General features: G+C 41.9%; 1 protein-coding gene across 1 annotated transcript in view; it reads right to left on the reverse strand.

Moving 5' to 3' along the window:
• Positions 1-6,357: 6,357 nt before the first annotated feature.
• The window catches only part of LOC129697526 (CUB and sushi domain-containing protein 1-like), a 512,171-nt gene continuing 493,709 nt past the window's right edge, over positions 6,358-24,819 (reverse strand). Inside the window, exons 51-55 of the mRNA XM_055636177.1 lie at positions 18,143-18,304; positions 15,590-15,702; positions 13,983-14,067; positions 12,846-12,978; positions 6,358-7,882 (exon numbers count right to left, since the gene is read on the reverse strand). Coding sequence (XP_055492152.1) covers positions 7,723-7,882; positions 12,846-12,978; positions 13,983-14,067; positions 15,590-15,702; positions 18,143-18,304 — 653 coding nt within the window. The 3' untranslated portion in view covers positions 6,358-7,722. The remainder of the gene's footprint in view (positions 7,883-12,845; positions 12,979-13,982; positions 14,068-15,589; positions 15,703-18,142; positions 18,305-24,819) is intronic.

Genomic DNA, 24,819 nt, shown 5'->3' on the forward strand with positions numbered 1-24,819 from the left:
TGGTTACTTCCACATGGCACCTTTGCTATTAAGACCTTTGCATGGAAAACTTTAACTTTACTTTATTGTCACGTGTAGCAAGATACAGTGAACCTGTATACCAGTGATACAGATACATGATAAAGGGAATAACGTTTAGTGCAAGATAAAGCCATTGAAGTCCGATCACAGATAGTCCTAGGGTCTCCAATGAGGTAGATTGTTCTCAGGGCCACTCTCTAATTGTGGTAGGATGATTCAGTTGCCTGATAACAGCTGGGAAGAAACTGTCCCTGAATCTGGACGTGTGTGGTTTCACACTTTTCACCTCTTGCCTGATGGGAGAGGGGAGAAGAGAGAATGTCTGGGGTGAGACTGATCCTTGATTATGCTGCTGGCCTTGCCGAACCAGCGTGAGGTATAAATTGAGTCAATGGAAGGGCGTTTGGTTTGTGTAATGGTCTGGGCTGCGTCTACAATACTTTGCAATTTATTGTAGTTTTGGATGGAGTGATGTCCCCTGATAAATGCTTTTTATGGCGCATCTGTCGAAGTTGGTGAGAGTTGTTGGGGACATGCCAAACTTTCCAAACCTTCTAATGAAGTAGTGGCCTCTGATAACCCACAATTACTCTGAATATATCTCTGCTACCATAAAATTAATCTTGTATGATATTCCTTCATATTTATGAGCACCTTTATGAAAATTTACATTTCGGCTCCTAACTTAATGTCATGTGTAATTAAGAACAAAAAAAGCTGGTACTTTCTTGCACTGAAGCAGAACATTAACTGTTTCTCTCAACAGAAACTGCCTACCACATAGAACAGTACAGCACAGGAACAGGCCCTTTGGCCTACAATATCTGTGTCAAACATGATGCCTAGTTAAATGGATCTCATCTGCCAGTATATGATCCACATCCCTCTATTCCCTGCACTTCCATGTGCCTATTTAAAAGCCTCTAAAGCACCACCATCGTATCTCCACTGCTCCACCTCCTCCACTACCCCAGGCTGAATGTTTCCAACATATTTTAGTTTTATTTCAAAATTTCCAGCATCTTGCAGTCATTTTTTACCTCCATTTCATATCACGAATATATCCTGATTTTTGTTTTCTTTCTACAAAATAGTTTTTTAAAACATTGCTAAAATGTTAGGATTTACTCTCTTGGCTCTTGGAGTTCTTGGAGTGAAACATAGAAACTTACTGAATAGTGATAGGCCTGGATAGAGTGGATGTGGAGAGGATGTTGATACTTGTGGGAGCGTCTAGGACCAGAGTTCATAGCCTCAGAATTAAAGGACGTTCCTTTAGGAAGGAGATGAGGAGGAATTTCTTTAGTCAGGTGGTGAATCTGTGGAATTCGTTGTGGATGCCAAGTTAATGGATATTTTTAAAGCAGAGATAGATTCTTCATTTGTACGGGTGTCAGGGGTTATGGGGAGAGGGTAGAACAGGGTTGAGAGGGAACGATACATCAGCCATGATAGAATGGCGGAATAGACTTGATGGACCAAACGGCTAATTCTGCACCTGAACTTATGAGTGATCTGAGAATGTTTTAACGTGTTGTTTGGCCATCCTGATTCTATACAGGTTGCTGGGAAGCTAGGTAACCGAAGGCAACATTATGAATGGAGTTGGTATCGGGAAATAAGAACTTATAGAGATGCATGAGATCTTTGGAGGATGCTCTCTCCATAGGAAATTTATTGCTCAAGCAGCCATGGTTCCCACTCCCACACTGACATTAGATAGGCATAAAATGCTGGAATAACTCAGCGGGTCAGGCACCATCTCTGGAGAGAAGGAATGGGTGACGTTTCGGGTTGAGACCCTTCTTCAGACCGGTCTCGACCCGAAATGTCACACATTCCTTCTCTCCAGAGTGGCTTCCTGTCCCGCTGAGTTACTCCAGCATTTTGTGTCCATCTTCAGTTTAAACCAGCATCTGCAGTTCCTTCCCCCCCACACTGAAATCTCTGTCCTGGGCCTCCTCCACTGTCAGTGAAACCACGTGCAAATTTCAGGTGGGGCAGCTTAAAACCCAGCAGTATAAATGTTGATTTCTCTAATTTCAAGTAACCCCTTCTCTCCCACCCCACCCCCTCCCTTCCAGAGTAGTCCTATGCATTCCACTGTTTGCATCCTTGTATCCCTCTTGTTATCACCTCTTCCACAGCCAACAAGCCATTATGGGTTCCACCCCTCCTTGGTCATCTGCTTTATTCTGGCTTTCTCTCCTACCTCCTGTTCCCATCCCTCTACATTCAGTCTGAAGGAGGGTCCCGACCCGAAACGTCTCCCATCCTTTTTCTCCACCTGACCCGCTGAGTTACCCCAGCACTTTGTGTCTATCTTTGCGCTGTTTCAATGCGCTTCCAAAAGAAGCGCGTTGCTGTACACATTACTCACACATTAGACAAAATAAATTGTGATGAAGTATTTAATTAGAATTTTAAATTAGCTTCAAAGGTGGGCGGCATTGCACAGGTGAGAGTACAATCTTCTATCACAGGTTTTAATGGTAAAAAGGGAATACTGTGTTCATTGTAACAGGCCACTGCAATGATAACTTTCATCTGCAATAAAAGTTTAAAACCGGCTATAGATACTACTCTTTAAACAAGATTTCTTTTTATAGTATAGGGAAAATTACTTCTTTTACATAGTAAAAACACATTTATTTTGACACCTTTTTACCTACAATATTGAAAAAGGTCTGGCATATTTAATAATTTTACAAATTCCTCATTAAAAATATATCTCTGTACAAAAGGATCTTTTGCACCTACTTCAAGTCAACAGCAAGGAGTGGAATGGTATGGTGATAATGTCTTACTGCGATGGCACTGGAATGATTGATCAGCATTTTATACAGCATAATTTTTGTTTTGTTTTTACAAAATATTTTACACATAAAACATTATTGCAACCAGCCTGAATAAAGGCGAAAACTTGTAAGATAAAGGAAAAGCGTACAACACAGGAGTAAATGAGACCAGCCTCAGAAAGTCTTCTCTTGGGTATTCTCAGCTTGTATTCAATTGCCCATTTTCTCCACCACTTTGTCTCAGACCTCTTCAACTCACTCAGCAGTGATGTTGCTCCCAATAACTTTCCAATGTATTACTTGGGAGCTATTGTTTGTCAAGAACAGAACACCACTGTTCAGACAGCAAGGCCAGAGGTAGGAATGAGAGTATAACAGACTTTTACTTTTCAGCACAAGGTTGAGAGTTGCTGCTATGATGAGAAAAAAATCAATCATGATGGATCTCAGTCATCCTTTCTAGAAAGAGGATTGCCACTTTGATGTGGTTATATGCTTGAATCTCACATTTATTACTCTGCCCAAATAATACATATCCAAACCAAATTATTAAAAAAAACCTTTATATTTAAACTCTCTCCCATTGATTCCTCTCTGCTTGCAGCAGAGGCATGGAGCTTATTTTTTTAAATTGTTGCAGGACAATCCTTGTGATCCTTCTATAGTGGGGGAAAAAAATGGGAAGGTCCTTCCCACTGCAATTAAAAGGGAACATGTTTCAGTACTCACTTGCCAATACCTCTGCCATTCTGCCTGATAAGATCAATAAGGTCATGAAAGAACTCTTAACATTTCCATGTCCAATTCTCTCATTGGTTTACTAAATCTATATCCCACATTAGTCCATGACCAAAAGCCTTCACTCACCTTTGATTAATTACATTAGAAAGGCCATGTGTTTTTTTCAGTGATACCATGTGATATTCTCCTCCAACAGCAGGTGCTGGAGATCTGTTAGCTACCATGATGGGATACTTATAACGTACACTCCCTGAGGAGTTTCAACCCCATAAGGATCCAATTTGAGTTCCAAAAGCACTTTGCACATCAGTTTATCCAAAATGCTGGAGTAACTCAGTGGGTCAGGCATCCAGCATCTCTGGATAAAAGGAGTAGGAGATGTTTTGGGTCGAGACCCTTCATCAGACTAAGAATCAGAGGAGAGGGACACTGGGGTCTTCGTCTGAAGATGGGTATCGACCTGAAACGTCACCTATTCCTTTTCTCTGGAGATGCTTCCTGACTTGTTGAGTTACTCCAGAATTTGGTGTCTATCTTCAGTGTGAACCAGCATCTGCAGTTCTTTCTTACATATATTATGAGGGTAATATGGATGTGATATTAGAAATATGTTGTAGTCAGTGGTTACAAGTGGAATTTATGTATACATCTGTATTGTAATATGTCGTCAGCTATTGTCTTGAGCAAACCCGAGGTTGCCGTCTACATTTTTCTTTTGGTGGGACGAGGCAGGCTTTCTAGTAATGGGGTTTAAGGAATCTCTAAAACCTGTTGATGAGCGTGGCCTTGTGCAACCTCTAATATTTAGTCTTTCATGGGATGTTGTTCGAAGTAGAGCTAGGTGTCCACAGAGCTGCCGGTCGGCTCCTGTTCCACAGCTCGGCAGGCAACTGGTATGTTTAGCTTGCAGCAAAACAACACTTCAACAGTGAAACACCGAGGCAGTTAGTGTATACACACTAACAGGCAGAGTAGGTTGTCAACTAGCACGAGGACATAATGGAGAGTTTAATTTATCAGCCTGCATTGTCATTTAATTCAAACAGGTGCTTGTTTGTATTTTTAAGTGCTAAAAAATAATGTTGAATTGTAATGCTTTTTGTTGATGTGCGTTGGCAAGAACACAGAGTAGGTTAAATTTGCTTCAAGGTTTGTGGATGTTAGTAATAAAGATTTTAAAGGGAAGAAAATGTTCACTGCCTGACCTGGTAAAGTATTTCCAGCACCTGGTAAGTAATTTAAGGTCCAAGTAGATTTTTAAAAGACATTTGCAAATTGGAAACCATGTACTTTGCATTTGAATATCACAAGCTTTCCATTAACATTGTGCCTCCTTTTGACCATGAAACCATTTGCAGTCTTTTCTTTCTTGAAGAACGAAATTGGTCAATTGTTTCCAGGATTGCATTTGTGATTAAAACAGCAGTATCTGTTACTGCAGACATTTTTTTAACGGCTGGAAGTTGTTCAACATTTATGCAATGATTACTCTAGTTCTAAATATCAGTAGCCTTTATAATCAAAATCATAAATATTTTCCAAATTAGCGAGCCCTTTACATCTTTGCTAGTCCAGCTATTGATTGCTGAAAGGTATTTAGAATTTAAATCTAATTATTAAAAAGACGATAAAGCCCATTTCATTTATTAAAACAACTCAACAGAGAAGAAAAATAAAGAATGTTCTGCTCATAAAAATCAGTTGTTTCTGCCAAACTTTCAACTTGGAATAAAATGTTTTATTTAAAAAAATAAGCACTTACTACCTCCAATCAAATCTCACTGTAACAGAATGTTTTGCTAACCTCCCCTAATAACACAATTTACTTCCTAAAGTTGGGATAGGCAGTTGAAGCCGAGACCTTGAATAGGATTAAACAAGGTTGAGTAAGGATGAGAATCTAAAAAATATGGTTGCTGAGGGTATTAGAGCCCAATGTTCATAAATTCTAGGAGCAAATTAGGCCATTTGGCCCATCAACATCCTGTTCTCCTGCCTTCGGTCGATCGCCCCTGACTAATCAAGAATCCTGTCAATCTCCACCTTCAAAAATAACCATTGATGGTGGCTGTGCAATGAATTCCACAGATTCACCACCCTCTGGCTATACAAACTCCTCATCTCCTTTCTAAAGGTACGTCCTTTTATTCTGAGGTTATGACCTCTGGTCCTAGACTCTCCCACATGTATCATGATACATATACTTGTATGCATGTGTACATATGCACTATTACAATGTATTACAATTCAAAGTTTCATTGAGGTTTGGCTTATCATAATTTGGGTGGAGTGAACCATAAAAATAAGTCATTTAGTTTGATTACAGTGCTGTGTTAACCTATTTAAGTAAACACTTCATCAGCAGTCATCTCTAAGCTCCCTTTAAAAGGTGACCTGCTTTGTAATCTCTCCCAGTTTCCTAACCTTGTGGGCTTTGTCCACTCTTTGGTCGGATACCTGGTTGAAGCTGCCTGTTGTCAGCTCGGAGTGAATTTTCAAAGTGGCAGCTACGAATGAGACAACGTATCCTTTTGAGTTGCATGTCAAATATGTATAAAATAAATCATAACCACCTACTGTGAGATTTTCTTCATAGTACAAACTAGTTTGGGGTAAAGCTGTGATTTGATTCAGATGTCACATAGTGAAGACACTCTACTGGATGAATGAATATTGCCCAGAAACACAAGAACCCCCGCCTTCTCCCGTATCCAGTAACGTGCATCTCACCCCCCCCCCCACCTGATTTTGGATTGTGTTACTTAACCTTTTTTAATTTTTTTTAATTCACCACATCTGTGTGTCTTTTGGTTGGGAAGAGCAAGCAAATGGACGTGCTTCATGTATTTATCAGGAATTGGTGAGTACTTAAAAAAACCAAAAAACCTCTTGTGCGCCATCCTCCATGAAGGTGTGGCGTGCATTGTCTACCAACTGGTTAAACTAGTGTACCTCAAACTAGGATCCGGGGAAGTCTCAGCATTACATTGTCCTCAGTCTGATGAGGAGTCTCAACCCGAAATGTCACCTATTCCTTTTCTCCAGAGATGCTGCCTGACCCGCCGAGTTACTCCGACACGCATTGTCTATCTTTGCATTGTCCTTATTAGGATCTTTAGTCTGCCCCCTTCACTGTGATGGTAATGCACAGCTAACATTGAAAACAGCCAAGATGATTCTTCTTGGGAAAATAAATAGTTTTTTCCTCTGGATATAATTTATAAAATACATTTTTTTTTCGTGTAATATGCTATTTGGACAGAATAGATTTCCAGGATATTTCTGCACTAGAACCTGCGGAGAGACAGAAAATACTAATTGTTTGGAAATATAATATTGTATTAAAAATTCAGTTTTTTTTGGCTTATAACAACTTATTCAAACAACAATATCCAATTCCCTTTTTTTCCAAGGGAACCATAAAAATTCTTGATTTTTGTTTCCACACACAAGCCTAACCTCGATAGAAACCAACTCTATAAGAATGCAAATCTGAAGGAAATAATATTGCATTGTTCTAATATCTATTAGCATTGATAAGGTTATGTGATGTTCAGCCATGGAAACGTAATTCTTTTAAAGCAAATGTTTTTTGTTATGTACAATGGTCGGTGTGTTAGAAACCCTGTACTCTAATTGATGCCAGTATCCTACTCATTCATTCATAACGCACTAGTGCAAAGAATTGTGCAGTAGACTTTCCAACTCCAAAGCTGCCCTGCTTTAGGAAGATGATCTTGTTTGTGTGATGCAGGCAGCTGTTGACATTAAGTTCATTTAGAGTCTGTTAGTGTCAGTGGCGGTATAGATTTTGTCCTCCTTGTCTATTTTCATCTCTTCTTGGAAGAATATGTAACCAACAAAAAAAAAATATATCTGCCATTTGGATCCAGAACAGAAAGATTCAAACCCATCCGGTACTTGGTTTTGGTTCTTCCTGTGTCAGAAGTCTGAAAGAATTGCTTGGACTTGTCGGCTGAGGGCACTGACCCAGCACAAAACAAAACTCCATTTTCCTTGTTTGTCCTATCAAACGTCATCAGAGAGTATTGCCGTAGAGCAAGCGGTAGGACAGAGCGATGTGGTATATGGCGCTGGAGGAGTTGACACTCGCCAGGTAGAGGTATGGCTAATATGAGTTAGTCAGCAGTCTGAGTGATGGCTATACCACTGTACACACAGTGTTCAGTGTTGTGTCAAACCTCACAGCTTTCGCCTCGGTGGGCTTTAAGTTAGTATCATACATTGGATTTTCAAAGGAAGCCTGTCCATTTGTGTTCTCATGGCCAACATAGCCATTATATTGTACTTTTGGTCTTGTTCTGGAAGGAATAGAAACAAAAACATCAAGTTTTTTTTTTAACAATAACTCTCCAAACAGTGTATAGTAGGTCAAGATGGAAATGACCTGTCATTCTACTCTATTCAACTCTATAAGAATGCAAATCTGAAGGAAATAATATTGCATTGTTCTAATATCTATTAGCATTGATAAGGTTGTTCTTCCTGTGTCAGAAATCTGAAAGAATTGCTTGGACTTGTCGGCTGAGGGCACTGACCCAGCACAAAACAAAACTCCATTTTGAACTCCATGGGTATCGCCTCAGCGCAGAGGGAGAAGAGGAGGGAAGAGACAGCAACCCTAAGACCTTTGCCTCCATCACAGTGAGGAGGTGCCTGGTGAACTCACTGTGGTGGATGTTAATTTGTGTTTATTGTGTGTTGTTTATTATTACATGTATGGCTGCAGGCAACGACATTTTGTTCAGACCAAAAGGTCTGAATGACAAATAAAGGATTCAATTCAATTCATTTAATAACGGACCTCTCTCCAAACGATATGTTACCCAATCCAGAGAGATTATTGGTCTGGATCACCCTGATGGTTGACCAAATTCAAGACCAAAACTGTATGATCTCTGTTTACCGTAGCATTGATGCCCACTATTCAATGTATTGTATCAAAATTGCATTTGCTTCACACGTAAAAACACTTTTGAAATCATTGCATTTAATTTTTGTTTCGTGCACACCTCGTGGCTCAATTGAGAAGTATTAACAGGGGCGGATTTGCAACATCAGAGACCTGGGTTTGGTGCTGTCTGCACGGAGTTTGTATGTCCTCCATGTGACTGCATGGGTTTTCTCCGGGTGCTCCGGTTTACTCCCACACTCCAAAGACACACATGTGTTTAGGTTAATTGGCTTCTGTAAATTTAAAATGGTTCCTAATGTGTAGGATTGTGTTAGTGTACAGAGTGATTGCTGGTCGGCGTGGACTTGGTGGGCCAAAGGGCCTGTTTCCACGCTGTATCTCTAAACAGAGCAACAAATTTTTGGTTCATAAGGTCATATGGAATAGGAGTAGAATTAGGCCTTTTGCCAATCGAGTCTACTCCACCATTTAATCATGGCTGATCTATCTCTCCCACCTAACCTGCCTTCTCCCCATAACCTCTGACACCTGTACTAATCAAAGTCGAGTCGGGTAACAATAATCAAACACAAAATGGGAATGAATGATTTGGTAAAGGTGCACAAGATAAGCCGAATGCACTCTGAGTTCCTTCGTTAGCTTGGGGTAAATGGACTGGTGCCAAGGAGTGGGGCCCAGTTGGGTGCTTATTACAGCTTGCCTCAGTCTTCCTGGGAAGAGGAGGGTGGTTTTGCTGCTTCTGCTTGCTTCAAGTGACCCCTGCATGAAGATGCACATGTGTGGAAGTCAGGTGAGGATGGTCTGGGCTCTCGTGTGATGACCCCCATGATGGAATAATCTACCAGCACTCACCGTCTAGGCTTACACATGAAGAATGACCACTTGGGCAAGGTACTAGAAGGCTGCCGACGCCTATGGAAGCGTACCCCTGTATGAGTCACCGTCCTCGGGAGAGGATAGAAAAGAAAAGCAGAAGATTGGGTGGGGAGCAAGAAGGAATTTACTAACAGTGTTACACAAAGTATGAACGGCAAAATATTTTACTGTGGAACGAAAACGCAATACGGCATGGTGTTAAAAGTGACTCCTTGTGTTACAGGTTCACGTGGAGCCATACATCATGGAAACAGGCTCTTCGGCCCAACTCGACCATGCCGACCAAGAAGCTAGTCCCATTTGCCTGCGTTTGGCCCAGAACCATCTTCTCAAGAAAGGAGGAACTTTTTTTTTAGGTTAGTGATAATCAATAATGATTGATTTTATCGCCTACCTTCCTTGCGTACATGGGAGAGCTGTTTACCTGCGTGAAAATCCGAACTAGCAGCTTCAAGAAATGCCATGTTTCAGTTTAGTTTACTGTCATGTGTACCGAGGTACATTGAAAATGTATGATTATTGATGATTGTAATCAAGCCGTCCACAGTGTTCAGATATAGGATAAAGGGAATAATTTTTAGTGTAAGGTAGAGTGCAGTTAATGATGGTCTTTAAGGATCCCCAATGAGGTAGATGGTAGGTCTGGACCTAGTTTTGGTGATAGGACGGTTCAGTTGCTTGATAACAGCTGGGAAGAATCTATCATGTGTTTTCACACTTCTGTACCTCTTGCCTGATGGGAGTGACCGGTGCTGGTGGCCTTGCGGAGTGTAGATGGAGTCAATGGAAAATAATGAATTAGTGCATTTACCAAGTTGGATCAAACGTTACTTTAGATATTTGTAAAAACTCATGGGCTGTTTTGAATCTGAGGTAATCCTCTAGTAAGTTTTCACCCTGCATGTTATGATACCAGTATCTCAATCAACCAGCAATAATCTCTAACATTATAAATAGCTAGATTAATGTAAATTACAACAGTGAGACCCTGAGATTAGAACACACGGTGGCGCAGCAGTAGAGTTGCTGCCTCACAGCACCAGAGTGTTTGATCCTGACCACAGGTGCTGTCTGGACGTAACCCCCATGACCGTGTGGGTTTTTCTCCCACATTCCAAAGATGTGTAGGTTAATTGCTTTGGTAAATTGTCTCTAGAGTGTAGGATAGAATTAGTATAGGGATGATTGTTGGTCGGTGCTGAAGAGTTGTTTCCAGGCTGTATCTCTAAACTAAACTACAACTTTATGTGCTACTCACAAAGCAATATAAAGAGTGGGGAGGAAGAAGGAATTTACTTTTTTCCACTGTGTTTCTATCAAAGCATAGGAATTTGCCCTCATTTTTACAAGACCAACACATTGGTATGGAAAGTGGATGGGCAGTGTGACAAAGTTGCCACTGCAGTCCTTGTGCAGCACTAACTGGAAGAAACTTTTTTTCTCTCAAAAGCCAAGAATAGAATTAATGATAAAAAGTCCCAAGAGCATATTTGTAAGTAAAGCCTGTGACAGAGTCTAGGACTGATGCTTGTGTTCTTTATATAGCGCAAGCTCTGACTGCAGTTTGAGTCATACAGCACGGAAATACTCCCTTCAGCCCAACTCGTCCATGCAGATCAACATGTCCCATCTACACTAGTCCCACATTTGGTCCATATTCCTCTAAACCTTTCTTATCCACGCACCTGTTCAAATGTTGTGATTAGTATCTACCACCCTCTGTGAGATAAAGTTGCCAATTGGGTTCCTATTAACTCTTGCCCCTTTCACATTAAATACATGTCGTCTTGTTCTTAATTCCCCTACTCAGGGTAAAAGACTCTATTCACCCTATCCATTCCCCTTCTGATTGTATACTCTAGTGTAAGATCACCCTTTGGCTACCTGTGCGCCATGAAATAAAGTCCTAACCTGTTCAACGTCTCCCTAGAGCTCAAGTCCTGCCAGCATCATCGTAAGTTCTCCCTGCACGCTTTCCAGCTTAATGACATTTTGCTTCTTTAATTTCTAATTATTTTCCCTGGACAAACGCAGAAATTAGGGTATGTCAATGTAAATAAATTCAGATGTTGTAATGTCTGCATCGGTTATTGTGGAGTTCTAGAATTGTCCGCTTTGGGGATCGAGGGTGGGGGAAGATTATCTCTGTTTATTCCATAAGTGGAATTGAGAACTAAGTACTACTGAAATTCCATGGCAAACAAGAAAAGCCTGAGGAAGAGTCAAAGACTAGAGGGCATAACTTTAGACTGAAAGGGGTAAAGTATAAAAAGAGGTGTGCGGGACAAGTGTTTTTTTTATTACACATACTAGTGGGTGCCTGGAATAATATACTGCCAGGCTGGTGGCGGAGGAAGATACGATAGTGGTGTTTAAGAGGCTTTTAGATATGCAGGTCTAACTTGATATCATGTATGGCAAGAAGATTGTGGGAACTAAACATCTGTTCCTGTGCTGTATTGGTCTTATTCTGGTTGGATTTGTTGTGCACATTCTGAAGGCAAGGGTATGGAGGAAGCCATTTTGTTATTTGTAATTGGTTACTTGGACAGCTGGTTAAATACTGTTCTAATTCCAGAAATTCCAGGTTTCTGCACCATCTTCCAATCATGAATCGATGAAGGGACGGAGGGTTAGCATTGTATCAGCCTACCTCGGGTAAGGTATATAGGCAGTAATTCTGGGGGGTTAGCTCACTCCACCCCAGTCTGATTCTCGGTTTGGTCACCCTCTGCCAGTTTTTCATTATAAATGAACAGTGATTTGTGTTGTGTGTGTGTGACAATTACTCTTCTAAAGTTCCTCACAACTGGGAGAGTCCAGGACCAGATGCTATAGCCTCAGAATAAAGGACATACCATTCAACAGCAGGTTAGAGGGTGGTGAATCTGTGAAACTCATTGCCACAGATGGCTATGGAGGCCAAATCAATGGATATTGTTAAGGCGGGGATTGATAGATTCTTGATTGTTAGGGGTGTTGGAGTTATGGGGAGAAGGCAGGAGAATGATGTTGAGAGGAAAAGATAGATCAGCCATGATTGAATTATGGGCTGAATGGCCTAATTCTGCTCCTATAGCTTACGAGCAAAGACCTTAAGTTATTTAAACACGGTACTGGATCTGATCAACTCTTCATTTTGATTATTATTGTGAGATTGTTCAGTGGATTAAATGAACAGTGACTTGTATGTCCGTGAGACAATTGCTCTTTTAAAGTTAATCAGCTGTGTACTGGGTTTTAACAACTCTCCATTGATTTATATTGTTTGCTTGGTGTGGGGGCAAGCTAAACTGTAAGTGTCAAAGTTGGGGAACTTGGAAGTTCGCAGTAAATCACATTCTGACCGATGGCATATTGGGATTCAATGGGATAAATCTTGTACACAACATGATCGTTACTGACGTTCATGTTAAACTCTATACTCTTCTAGAGGCGGCTATCTCGTGAGAGAAGGATGCAAAATGTTTCACCTGTGTTTGTAGAGGTAAAAAGCAAATCCTGCCAGAATGAGGGCAAAGAAAGGGACCAGGATGGCAGCTGCTACTGAACTGCTGCTTGTGCCGTAGTAATAATTAGACTTGTCCTGCGATCCGCCTGGTGGTCCTGAAAGGCAGAAAAAAGAGTTAGTGGGTTAAAGTCACAGGCTGGGGAGTTGGAGCTGAGGGAGGGGGGAATGGAAAGAGCAAGATCAATGGCCATTTATTGTCGCATGCACAATGATTTTTTTGTTGTTGTCTAGGTTTTGGTCATGTGTACTGAACATTTGTTGCATGTGAAAGACAATACATGATTACAATCAAGCCATCCACAGTGTACAGATACACGATAAAGGGGGATCACTGTGCAAGGTCAAATTGTGTAAGAAGGAACTGCAGTTGTTGGTTTACACCATAGACACAAAATACTGGAGTAGCACAGCAGGTCAGGCATCATCTCTGGAGAAAAGGAATAGGTGACGTATCGGGTCGAGACCCTTCTTCAGACTCGGGGGGAAGGGGGAACTAGAGGTGTGAAAAGAACAAATCAAAGATGGTTTGGGGGGTCTCCAATGAGGTAGATAGTAGCTCAGGAACACTCTGTAGTTGTTGGTCGGATGGTTCCGTTGCGACAAACTGTCCCTGAATATGGAGGTGCGCATTTTCACACTCCTGGACCTCTTGCCTGATGGGAGAGGGAGTGGCCAGGATCATAAGTGATGGGAGCAGGTAGGCCATTCGGTCCGTCAAGTCTACTTCGTCATTCAATCATGGCTGATCTATCTCTCCCTCCTAACCCCATTCTCCTGCCTTCTCCCCATAACGCCCTGACACCTGTACTAATCAAGAATCTATCTATCTCTGCATTAAAAATATCCATTGACTTGGCCTCCACAGCCGCCTGTGGCAAAGAATTCCACAGATTCACCACCCTCTGACTAAATAAATTCTCCTTCATCTCCCTCTTAAAGGAATGGGGTGCAGATTTCAGTAAAGTGTTGCCATAAATAAGCACAATCCCCAATTAGCAAAGTGTACATAAGTAATCCACTAAAATCGCATGCAAGAAACACCAGATTACGGGTCGTTGGGGAAGAGTGGACAAAGAGTGAGAGCATCACATTCACCAACCTTGTCTCTGAAAGCCAAATTGCCGGAAGTCTTTGCCTTGAACGAACCCTTGGTAGACAAAAGTCCCTTCGGGTTCAGCGGATACCTAAATGTAATAGTCAATATTTTAGAGGCATGGAGTTACACAGCGTGGAAACAGGCCTTTCGGCCTAACTTGCCCACACCGACTAACATGTCCCACCTGCCCACATCTCTAAAACCTACCCTGTCCTTGTAACCCTCTAACTGTTTCTTAAATGTTGTGATAGCACCAGCCTCAACTACCCCCTCTGGCAGCTCGTTCCATACACCCACCATCCTTTGTGTGTAAAAAAAGGTTATTCCCTCAGGTTCCAATTAAATCTTTCCACTCTCACCTTAAACCCGAGTCGTCTGGTTCTGGATTCCCCACCTCTGGGCGAGAGACTGTGCGTTTTTAGCGGATCTATTCTTCTCATGATTTTATACACCTCTATAAGATTACCCCTCATCCTCCTGCGCTCCAAGGAAAAAAGTACTAGCCTGCTCAACCTCTCCCTACAGCTCAGGCCCTCGGGTCCTGGCAATATCCCCGCAAGTCTTTTCTGCACCATTTCTCCTATAACGAGGTGCACACAACTCTAAATGCGGACTCACCAATGTCTTATACAATTGCAACATGATCTCCCAACTTCTATACTTAATACTCTTTTAAGTATTTTATTCAACTATCAATATTTTAGGATGTTTGGATTCTCGATGGAACCATTTGTTGTGTAAAAGATTATTTTGACTTTTAAATTGACACTTCTGTTCTCCTGTGCTGCATTGATTCATACACAGACAACTACTTAAAGCCAACTTCTGACAGTCAATGCAATCTGAAGTCCAGCCACGGACCATTGCCAGCTTTCATAATTGCAGAGGATCCCAACATCAAGCTGCACGTGTCCTAACTGATGTAATGGTCGACCGCATCAGAAGTGGGGAAGAATATTTAAATTTCTCAGCACAGTGCTGCAAGGCCATAAAATAATCTCTTCTATAGCTGATTAATTCAATCACTGACTGGGACATAATGTTCATAGGTGCAGAATTAGGCCATTTGGCCCATTGTCTACTCCACCATTCAATCATGGCTGATCTATCTTTCCCTCTCGCCTGCATTCTTCTCATAACTCCTGACACCATTACCAATCAAGAATCTGTAAATTTCCCCTTTTAAAATATCCATAGACTTGGCCTTAGTGGCAATGAATGCCACAGATTCACCACCCTGTGACTAAAGAAATGTCTTCCTCATTTTCTTTCTAAAAGCATATCTTTTTATTCTGAGGCTGTGCCCTCTGCTTTTTTCCACATCCACTCAATTCAGGCCTTTCACTATTCAATAAGATATCCACTCATAATAAGTCTTCATGGTACAGCTCCACTTTAAGTAAAATACTGAACCATTAAGAGACACAGGACTTTACAAATGCTGAAAAATTGCAACAGTGCAACAGATATATCTGTATAGGCAAAGCAATGTCAATATTTTACATCAGGTCTGCTTATGCTTTTAACATGCAACATTTAAAAAAATCTTGGTTGTATTTGATTGCCAAATAATTGGGGAACTGATAGGTTTGAAGAAATGATGCACTTACATGACCATCCAAAGCCCAGTTATCATTTCTGAACTTGCTCACAAAGATCTCAATAGGTCCTTTAATCTGATACACCTTTAAATAAAGTCGAGTCTCTTCCCTTTTATAGATTCCTGCAGGAAGAAACACAGTGGTTGGATATGAAGTGCATGCTATTTTCACTACAAGTAAATTAAAGACAATTCATTCTCCAGTAAGACCAGCATTTATTTTGGGCACCTTAAGAAGATGGTGGTGACCCCAACTGCAGTGCTTCAGGTGAATGTCCTCTCACTACAGGGGAATCCAGATAGTGTTTGACTTTGCTTTAAAGATACAGTGTGGAAACAGGCACGATCCTACACAACAGGAACAATTTACAATTTTACACAAGCCAATTAACCTACAAACCTTTGGAGTGTGGGAGGAAACCGGAGCACCCAAAGAAAACCCACGTGGTCACAGGGAGAAGATGCAAACTCCGTACAGACAGCACTGGTAGTCAGGATTGAACCAGGGACTCTGGTGCTGTACGCCAGCAGCTCTACCGCTGCCCCACCGTGACCTAGATGAAAGGTCAACGTGTAGGTGGTATTATTTCCAGGCAGATGAAACTCTTGTCCTCCTTGGCAACGTGGATCACGATTGATAGAGTAAAAGGGATGAGCAGCTGTGTGCTGAGGGAATGTGATGGAATATCCATTACCTTTGGCCTGGATGGTATTAAGCTTCCTGATTGTTCCTAGAGTTGCTCACAGCAACGCCTGTGGAGAGTATGCCACAAACTTCAGACTGGTACCTTGCAAATGGTGTGAAGGTTTTGCATCACAAGAAGGTGAGTCATTAATGACAGGATACCCAGCCTCTGAGCTATCGTAGCCATGGTTTAGAGATGCAGTGCGGAAACAGGCCCTTCACCTCACCGAGTCTGTGCCAACCAATATTCACCTTGTACACTAGCACTATCCTACCGGAGCCAATTAACTTGCAAATCTGCAGAACGATGGAGTGTGGGAGGAAACCGGAGAACCAGAGAAAACCCACTCTGGTCCTGGACTTCCACTAGTGGAAACATCCTCTCCACATCCACTCTATTAAGTAAGTCTCAATGAGGTCCCCCTTCATTTTTCTAAACTCCAGCGAGTACAGGCCCAGTTGCATCAATCGCTCACCGTCACCATCGATGAGTAAATCAACTAGACCATGACATAAATAGCATAGCCACAAGTGGTGGTCTGGTGTGAGGCTGGGTATACTGCAGTGAGTAACTCACCATCTGCCACATTAGAAACTTACCACCACCTGCAAGGAACAAATCGTAAAATGGAATGTGTTCCAATCGTCTGATGTAGCTGCAATTACTCAAAGGTTGCACACCATCCAGGATGACCCCCAAACCATCTTAAACATCCACCAATGCATGGTGGCTAGAGTGCATGTACAATTTACCAAATATGTTGCAGCTACTCATCCAGGCGACTCCATCAAGATCTCTACCTGAGGAGGACAGGGCCTGGGCACATGTTAACACCTTCATCTCCCTAACCAAGTCCCATTTCATCCTGATTTTGGAAAGACACTAAATACAGCGGTAACTCAGTGGGTTGAGCAGCATATCCGGAGAAAAGGAATAGATGATGTTTCGGGTCGGACCCTTCTTCAGACTTCAAGACATAGTTGAGTTGAGGTGGGAGAAACAGGAGTGAGAAAAGATCAGAACAAACCAGGGCTGGCAACAGGTGACCACAGGAAGGGTGCAGTCCATAATGGCCCATTGTTGGCTGGGGAAGAGGTGCTAGTATAGATATGGAAATACATTGTGTAGGAAGGAACTGCAGATGATGGTTTAAACCAAAAATAGACACACAAAGTTGGAGTAACTTAGTGGGTCGGGCAGCATCGCTGGAGAAAAGGAATAGGCTACGTTTCGGGACTGAAGACGGATCTCAACCCGAAATGTCACCTACACCTTTTCTCCAGAGATGTTGTCTGACCCGCTGAGTTACTCCAGCATTTTGTCTACCTGTGGAAATACATTGTTGTGTCTTTCTTTATCTTACAACGCTCTCCCCCAACATACTATGGGATCCGCCCATTGGAAGTGCCACAGTGATTCAAGAAGGTAGCTCACCATCAACATCTCAAGAGCAAGGAAGGAAGGTCCTTTCAACTATGTCTTGAACCCAATAAAGGAATGAACAAATGCACCTGGATATCAGAGACAGTATGGATACTTGTTTAGTTTAGAGATACAGCATGGAAACAGGCCCTTCGGCACACCTACCAGCGATCCCTGCACATTAACACTATCCTACACACACTAGGGGCAATTCACACATACCAAGTATACAAACCCAAGCCAATCAACCTACAGAGCTGTATGTCTTTGGAGTGTGAGAGGAAACAGAAGATCTAGGAGAAAACCCACAATCTCCCATAGCTGGGATTGAACCTGTGTCTCTGCGCTGCAAGCGCTGTAAGGCAACAACTCTACTGCCGTGCCACCGTGCTGGACACTAAACCTCTGAATTTCATTTGGTTACTCCATGATGATTATGAAGAATAAAAACTTACCTGATAGCTTGAGTTCCATGCTACTGTGCTCAATGAACGTAACATTCACTCGACCACTGGATACATTAAAATAATTAACTGTTAATGTTGCTGGCTGTTTCTTTCCAAGGTATTCATAGAACCCCTTCCAAACAGAATTTTGAGCAAATACATCTGGAGGAACTGAAAGAAAGAACGAGATTTTGCATTAGAGAAATCACATTACCAAGTTCTAGATTTTTTACTTCAGAGATACAGTGTGGAAACAGGCCCTTCGGCCCACTGAGTTTGCACTGACCAGTGATCACCTGTACATTAGCACTATCCTACACATTAGGGGCAATTTAAATAAGCTAATGAACCTACAAGCCTGCATGTCTTTGTGATACCGGAGCACCAAGAGAAATCCACGTGGTGACAGGGAGAGCATGGGGTCAAGGAAAGAGCGTTCACTCTGCGTCCCTCTTTCTACCACCACGCACAAGAAGCGCAAGACAGATATAATTGTATGCAGATGCCGAGAAGTGTGATAAGCTTTGGCTGAACAACTTCTAATCTTGTGTGTGGACTCGACAAGAAGAAGGGAGAACATGCAAACTCTGTACAAACAGCACCCATGGTCAGGATTGTAACGGGCTTGTCCCACTTGCATGCGATTGCATGCATTTGGCGTGACCAAACGTGGTAGCTTGAGGTGTACGGGCCCCGTATGGCCGTGCGGGGCCGGTCCCACGTAGAAGTGCGGAGTTGTTCGGGGCTGGTCCAAGATCGCGCGAGGCTCCGAAAATCTGACAGTGTCCGAAATCTTCGCACGCCAATGGCCTGTCGGCACGCAGGCGCATTGCGATCGTACGCAGCGTCTTGATGGCGTACGCCTAGCACGTGACGTTGCGCGATGACGTCACCGCTCGGCGTTGCGTGATGACGTCACCGCCCGATGCCATGCGACGCCCAAATTCATTCGGCCCGCCTCCTGCCCAGCTGATTGGTAAGTATGATGCAAATTATGTCACGCACGTGCAAGTGGGACAGGCCCTTTAGGCAGCAACTCTACCGCTGCGCCACTGTGCAGATCTCATAACTGGGTTTCAGATGGTCATGTAAATGCATCATTTCTTCATACTGATGAGTACCAAAATTATTTTGCATTCAAATCTAATCAGAGGAAGAATTCAGAGACACATTTTCTGTTTGGTAATGGCATGGTTGTGAATGAGGTGCACTTCCAACAGTTCCTGGTAATTGATTTAAACATATTTATTGCGTTACAGTTTTCTTCTGTTTGGGCCAAATGACAAATATTTTTTGAAGTATAGGAAAGGATTATCTGTACCCTCAAGCCTAATTCAGGTATCAGCACGACCACGAATGATCCTTGATTTCAACTTTTTAATTATTCTCCAGATCTCTTGACGCCTATCAATACCTGCTCTGAAGGCACTCAACAATCGTGCAGTCACCACAGTCTAACATGGAAGAGCCTAAGGATACAAATGAACACGGAACTGTACAGCACAAAAACAGGCCCTTTGGCCCACAATGTCTGTGCTGAAGATGATATCAAAACCATCTCTTATGTGTGGACCTAACCTTTGTACCCCCATCCCTTGCATATCCATATGCCTATCCAAAAATATTTGAAATGCTACTATAGCATATCTGCTTCAACCACAACCCTTGGAATTGTATTCCAGGCACTCATCACCCTCTGTGTAAGAAAAAACAAACTTGTCCCACACAATTCCTTTAACTCAACTTAAAGCTATGTCCTTTAATGTGGTCATGAAATGGAGAAATGTTCGCCTGATACCAGTCATTATGAATGAGTGACTGCGTCATCCCACCAAGTTCTAAAATCAGAGTCAACTCATTCTCTGTCAGCCCATCATAATGCCTTGTACTTCACTAAGAACACCTCCACTTATTTTAAACTCCAGTGGACCCACCCACTTACAACTTCACTGAATTGCCGCCAAGGCCAGAAATAGACAATGGACATACAACTGTCCAGGTGTAGCTTCACCGTTATGCAAAAACCACAGTACCTCTTCCTTAATCTATTACTCCTCAACTCACTCACAACAAAGATCACCAGACTATTGCATTTTCTAATTGTTAAACGGGACTGGAACAATGAAATTCTCACTTGCTGCAGCTTTGCAAGTACATTAAATACAAACAACAAAACAAAGCATACTATGTTATACTAGCTTAACCAAAGTGCTAAAGAGAAACAAGGAGCTGCAGATGTTAGTTCACAAAACAAAAGACCCAAACTGCTGGAGTAACTCACCAGTTCAGGCAGCATCTCTGGAGAAATTGGATAGACCATGTTTCAGGTCAAGATCCTTCCTTAAACTGAAGAAGGATCCTAACCTGAAACATCACCTATCAATGTTCTCCAGAGATGCAGCCTGACCCACTGATTTACTCCAGCACTTTTTGCACATTTTATTTAACCAAACTCTATCTGGATGTCAACTTTAGTTTTTCTTTTACAAAGGGACCCACATGTGTTAAAGCATCAATATTTATTAGTTTCCTACTAGTTAAAATAAACTGTGCTTCTATTCTTTGTACCAAAATAAATACCTGACATTATCTTCCGCCTGAAGATCGTCACAAAAAGCTGAAGTAACTCAGCGGGACAAGCAGCTGTGGAGAGAAGGAATGGGTGACGTTTCGGGTCGAGACTTTTCTTCAGACCACCTTCTCTCCACAACTCCATACTTGCACATTGAGGTAAATTTCCCAGGAATGATGAAGACTTCAAAAAGTGTTGAACATTGCCCAATCCATCATGGGTACTGATCAAAGGGATTTACCGGAGTCGCTGCCTCAAAAAGACAGCCAACATCAACAGTGACCAGTGCCACTTGGCATGAACCTCATGCCTGTCTGCTTAAAATGGATCTTGATTTGGGGGCCTCTAAAACTGAAATTGGCCTGGGCCTCAGTTAATCTATGAGAGGGGCTGGCCAAGGCTGAGGCAGAGGGAGAGACTGTCACACCAGGCCTCCAATGTGACAGGGACCCAACGGGTCCAGTATGGCAATAAAACACTTGACTATCTTGAATCCTTTGAACTGAATTTCTTACACATCTTTGCGTTGCCAATTAAGCTACAGATGTTGGTCTTATTGTCTGTGATTGACATGGATAGCACACAGATTGGTCCTGGCTTTTGGGGTCCTTTTGCACCAACACATCAAAATGACAGTCACCCTGTTGTGTAAAGCTTGTTAACATGTGATGTATTGTGTAGAAACAAGCCCTTCAGTCATTACATCCAATCCAAACTTTGTGTCCATAATCTCTCATCACCAGACAATATCCTTCTATTGTGTAGGAAGAACTGCAGATGCTGGTTTAAGATACAAAATGCTGGAGCAACTCAGTGGGACTGGCAGCATCTCTGGAGAGAAGGAATGGGTGATGTTTCGGGTTGAGACCCTTCTTCAGACAGTTATTGCAGCATTTTGTGTATATATTTTATTCCTTAGGTATTTAAATGCCTCGTAAATGTGGTAATTATATCTGATTTCACCACCTCCTCTGGCATCAGGTTTGAGATATCAACCATTCACCATTTTAAATGGAGGCAGAGGGCACCATCCGCAATACCCGAAGATCACTTTGAATAAAGCACCCTCCTCTCAGCTTAATACCACAACACCTTGTTTTTGATCTCCCAGAGAAGAAAGATTATGAATATCTACCTTATCTATGCCTCTTGTCATCTTGTATACCTCTAACATGTCTCCTTTCAGCCTTCTATACTCCAGGGAACACAAGCTGAGCCTATCCACTTTCTCCCCATAACTAAAATTCTTCAATCCGGGCAGCATGGTGCATCTCCTCTGCGCCCTCTACGTGCAATTATATCCTTCCTCCCTGGTGCAATGACCAGAATTGCACATGATACTGCATGTGTGGCCTCACCAGTATTTTAAGTTCCAACGTCCACATTTATATCGAAGATGGACACAAAATGCTGGAGTAACTCAGCGGGACAGGCTTTGTATCTGGAGCAAAGGAATTGATGACGTTTTTGGTCGAGACCACTCTTCAGGCTGACCCGCTGTTACTCCAGCTTTTTGTATTTGTCTTCTGGATAAACCAACATCTGCAGTTCCTTCCTATTCATCTACATTTATGCCCCTACTTAGAATATAAGCATGCCAAATGCCTTATTTATCACCCTGTGTTGTGACTTTCATGGAAGTATGGCCATGGATGCCTAGATCGCTGTGCTCATTAACTTTTTTTTGTGCGCTATTGTTTATTGTCCATGTCCTATCCCAATTTGATGTCCCAGAATTCATCATATTGAACTTGCTGCGTTTAAAGTTCTTCTACTAATTATTTACCTAATCTAATCTAATCTTGCTGTGGCCTTATTCAATCTTCCTAGTTATCCACACCATTTTGCTATCCATTAACATTTCTCATGTCATCGGTAAAACTTAATAATTGTACCTCCCTGCTTACATCCTACTCATTAATATATCTCACAAATAACAAGGGCTCCTGCACTAATCCCTGTGGTACATTACAAGACAGAGACATCCAGTCAAAGAAACATCCTTGACTACCCTCTGTCTCCCATCACCAAGCCAATTCTGGATCCAATTAGCCAGCTTGCCTTGGATCCCATGTGCCATGGCACAATGGTGCAGTGTAGGATAGTGCTAGTGTACGAAGATCGCTGGTCGGCGCAGACTCAGTGGGTTTTAGGGCCTGTTTCTGCACTGTATCTAAACTAAACTAAACTATGCCTTAAGCTTCTGCACAAGACTGGACCCTGTCAAATGTTTTCCTAACGTTCATGTGAATAACATCTACTACCATGAATACCATGAATCAAACTAGTGAGGCAGTATTTCTCCTCACAAAGCCACCATTCCTGATCAGTCCCGTCTTTCTAAATACATAAAGCATTTCCCTTAGAATTTTCTCCAATTATTTCCCTACCACTGGCACACGGCTCACTGACCTATGATTACCTGGCTTATATTTGGTCGTCTTCTTGCGTAAAGAAACAGCACTAACTATCCTCCAGTTCTCTGATATCTCATCTGTAGCTAGCAAGGATACAAAAATCGGCATCAAGGTGCCTGCAATGCCATCCCTTGCTCTTGTAGCATTCTGCAATCAGTCTCATCCAGTAATGGGGAGTTTATCTACCCTTATGCATTCCAAGACATCTACAACTTTTTACTACTGACATGCTGTAGACTGTTAACATACCTCTCCTTGAACTCACTATCCTCCACATCTCTCTCGTTGGTGAATACAGACAAGAATTCAAAACCTTGTCCACATCCACTGGTTCTGCAAATCGATTAGGCCAATGGTCTTTGAGGATGGCACTGTGGTACAACAGTAGAGCTGCTGCCTTACAGTGCCAGAGATCTGGGTGTGATCCTGACTACAGGTGCTGTCTGTATGGAGTTTGTACGCTCTCCTTGTGACCGCGTGGGTTTTCCCCATGGTGTTCCATTTGTCTCGCACATTCCAAATACGTGCAGGTCTCGAGGCTAATTGTCTTATGTAAATTATCCCTAGTGTGTAGGATAGAATTAGTGTATGGGGATCACTGGTCAGCCTGGACTCGGTGGGTCGAAGGGCCTGCTTCAATGCTGTATCTCTAAATTAAACCAATCTCTTTACCCAGCTACACGCTTTCTCTTAATACATATAGAATGACTTTGAATACTCCTTAATCTTACCTGCCTGTCTTCATCCGATTTCTTTAATGGTCTCAAATACACTCTCCTGCATCTTTGCTGCTAATTCTGTCTTCAAAATCCTTTATCAGTCTTGACATGCCCATTGCTTTAATAAAATAATGCTAATCCAGAAATGAACATTTTAAAGAGATGAGGTGCCATGTTGCGACTTCTTTAGTAATGGAACCAAGCATTTTCCACACATCTAACATTCCAACTGGTCCGCAGTTCCTAATTATCTCTCACTAAATTTTTTTGAAATACTTACCTCCAATCAGCTGAGAATGCAGCCAATCCTCAAATTACAAAAAAAATGATGATTTCTTGGAAAGTATTTAATTGAGCAACATTTTGTAACATTTCAGTGCAATGCACTTACATGCCGTGGCAAACTATTCTTTACAGCAAAAAAAAAGCTTAATTAATCAAGAACACTATACCAAAGAATCAATGGCAACATAGAAAAAAATCATGTCCAGAATTTGTAAATCGAGGAATACTTGCTTGTCATTCTCAAAACTCAGCACTGATGTACTGTAACTCCTAACTCAGTGACCATCTTTCTTTAGAACTAATTCTAATTCTTTAAATTCTTCCAGTATGTCTCTTTCATTATATTAATTATATTACAGTTGCCATTACCATTACACTTTTGGTTTCTCACTAATTCTGACAAGCTTTCTGAGTCTTTTAGTTTGAATAAATAATACTGATTTAAAGTCTTAGCTTTTTATTTTATCCTCCATTATAATTGTTCGTATCCCGGTCCACGAGACATCAACTTTTGTTTTCACTACTCTTTATGAGAACATAGAATGGGTATGGCAGAAGAATGGGCCCTTCATCCCACCATGTCTACACTGACCATGATGCTGGTCTAAATTAATCCTGTGCACTTAGTCTATGTTGGTCCATTCCTTACCTATACTTACCTAGAAGCGAGTAGAGGGAGGAAATGGTGCTCTT

This window comes from Leucoraja erinacea, chromosome 5, assembly GCF_028641065.1.
Source record: "Leucoraja erinacea ecotype New England chromosome 5, Leri_hhj_1, whole genome shotgun sequence".
In the NCBI taxonomy this organism is placed as follows: Eukaryota; Metazoa; Chordata; class Chondrichthyes; order Rajiformes; family Rajidae; genus Leucoraja; species Leucoraja erinaceus.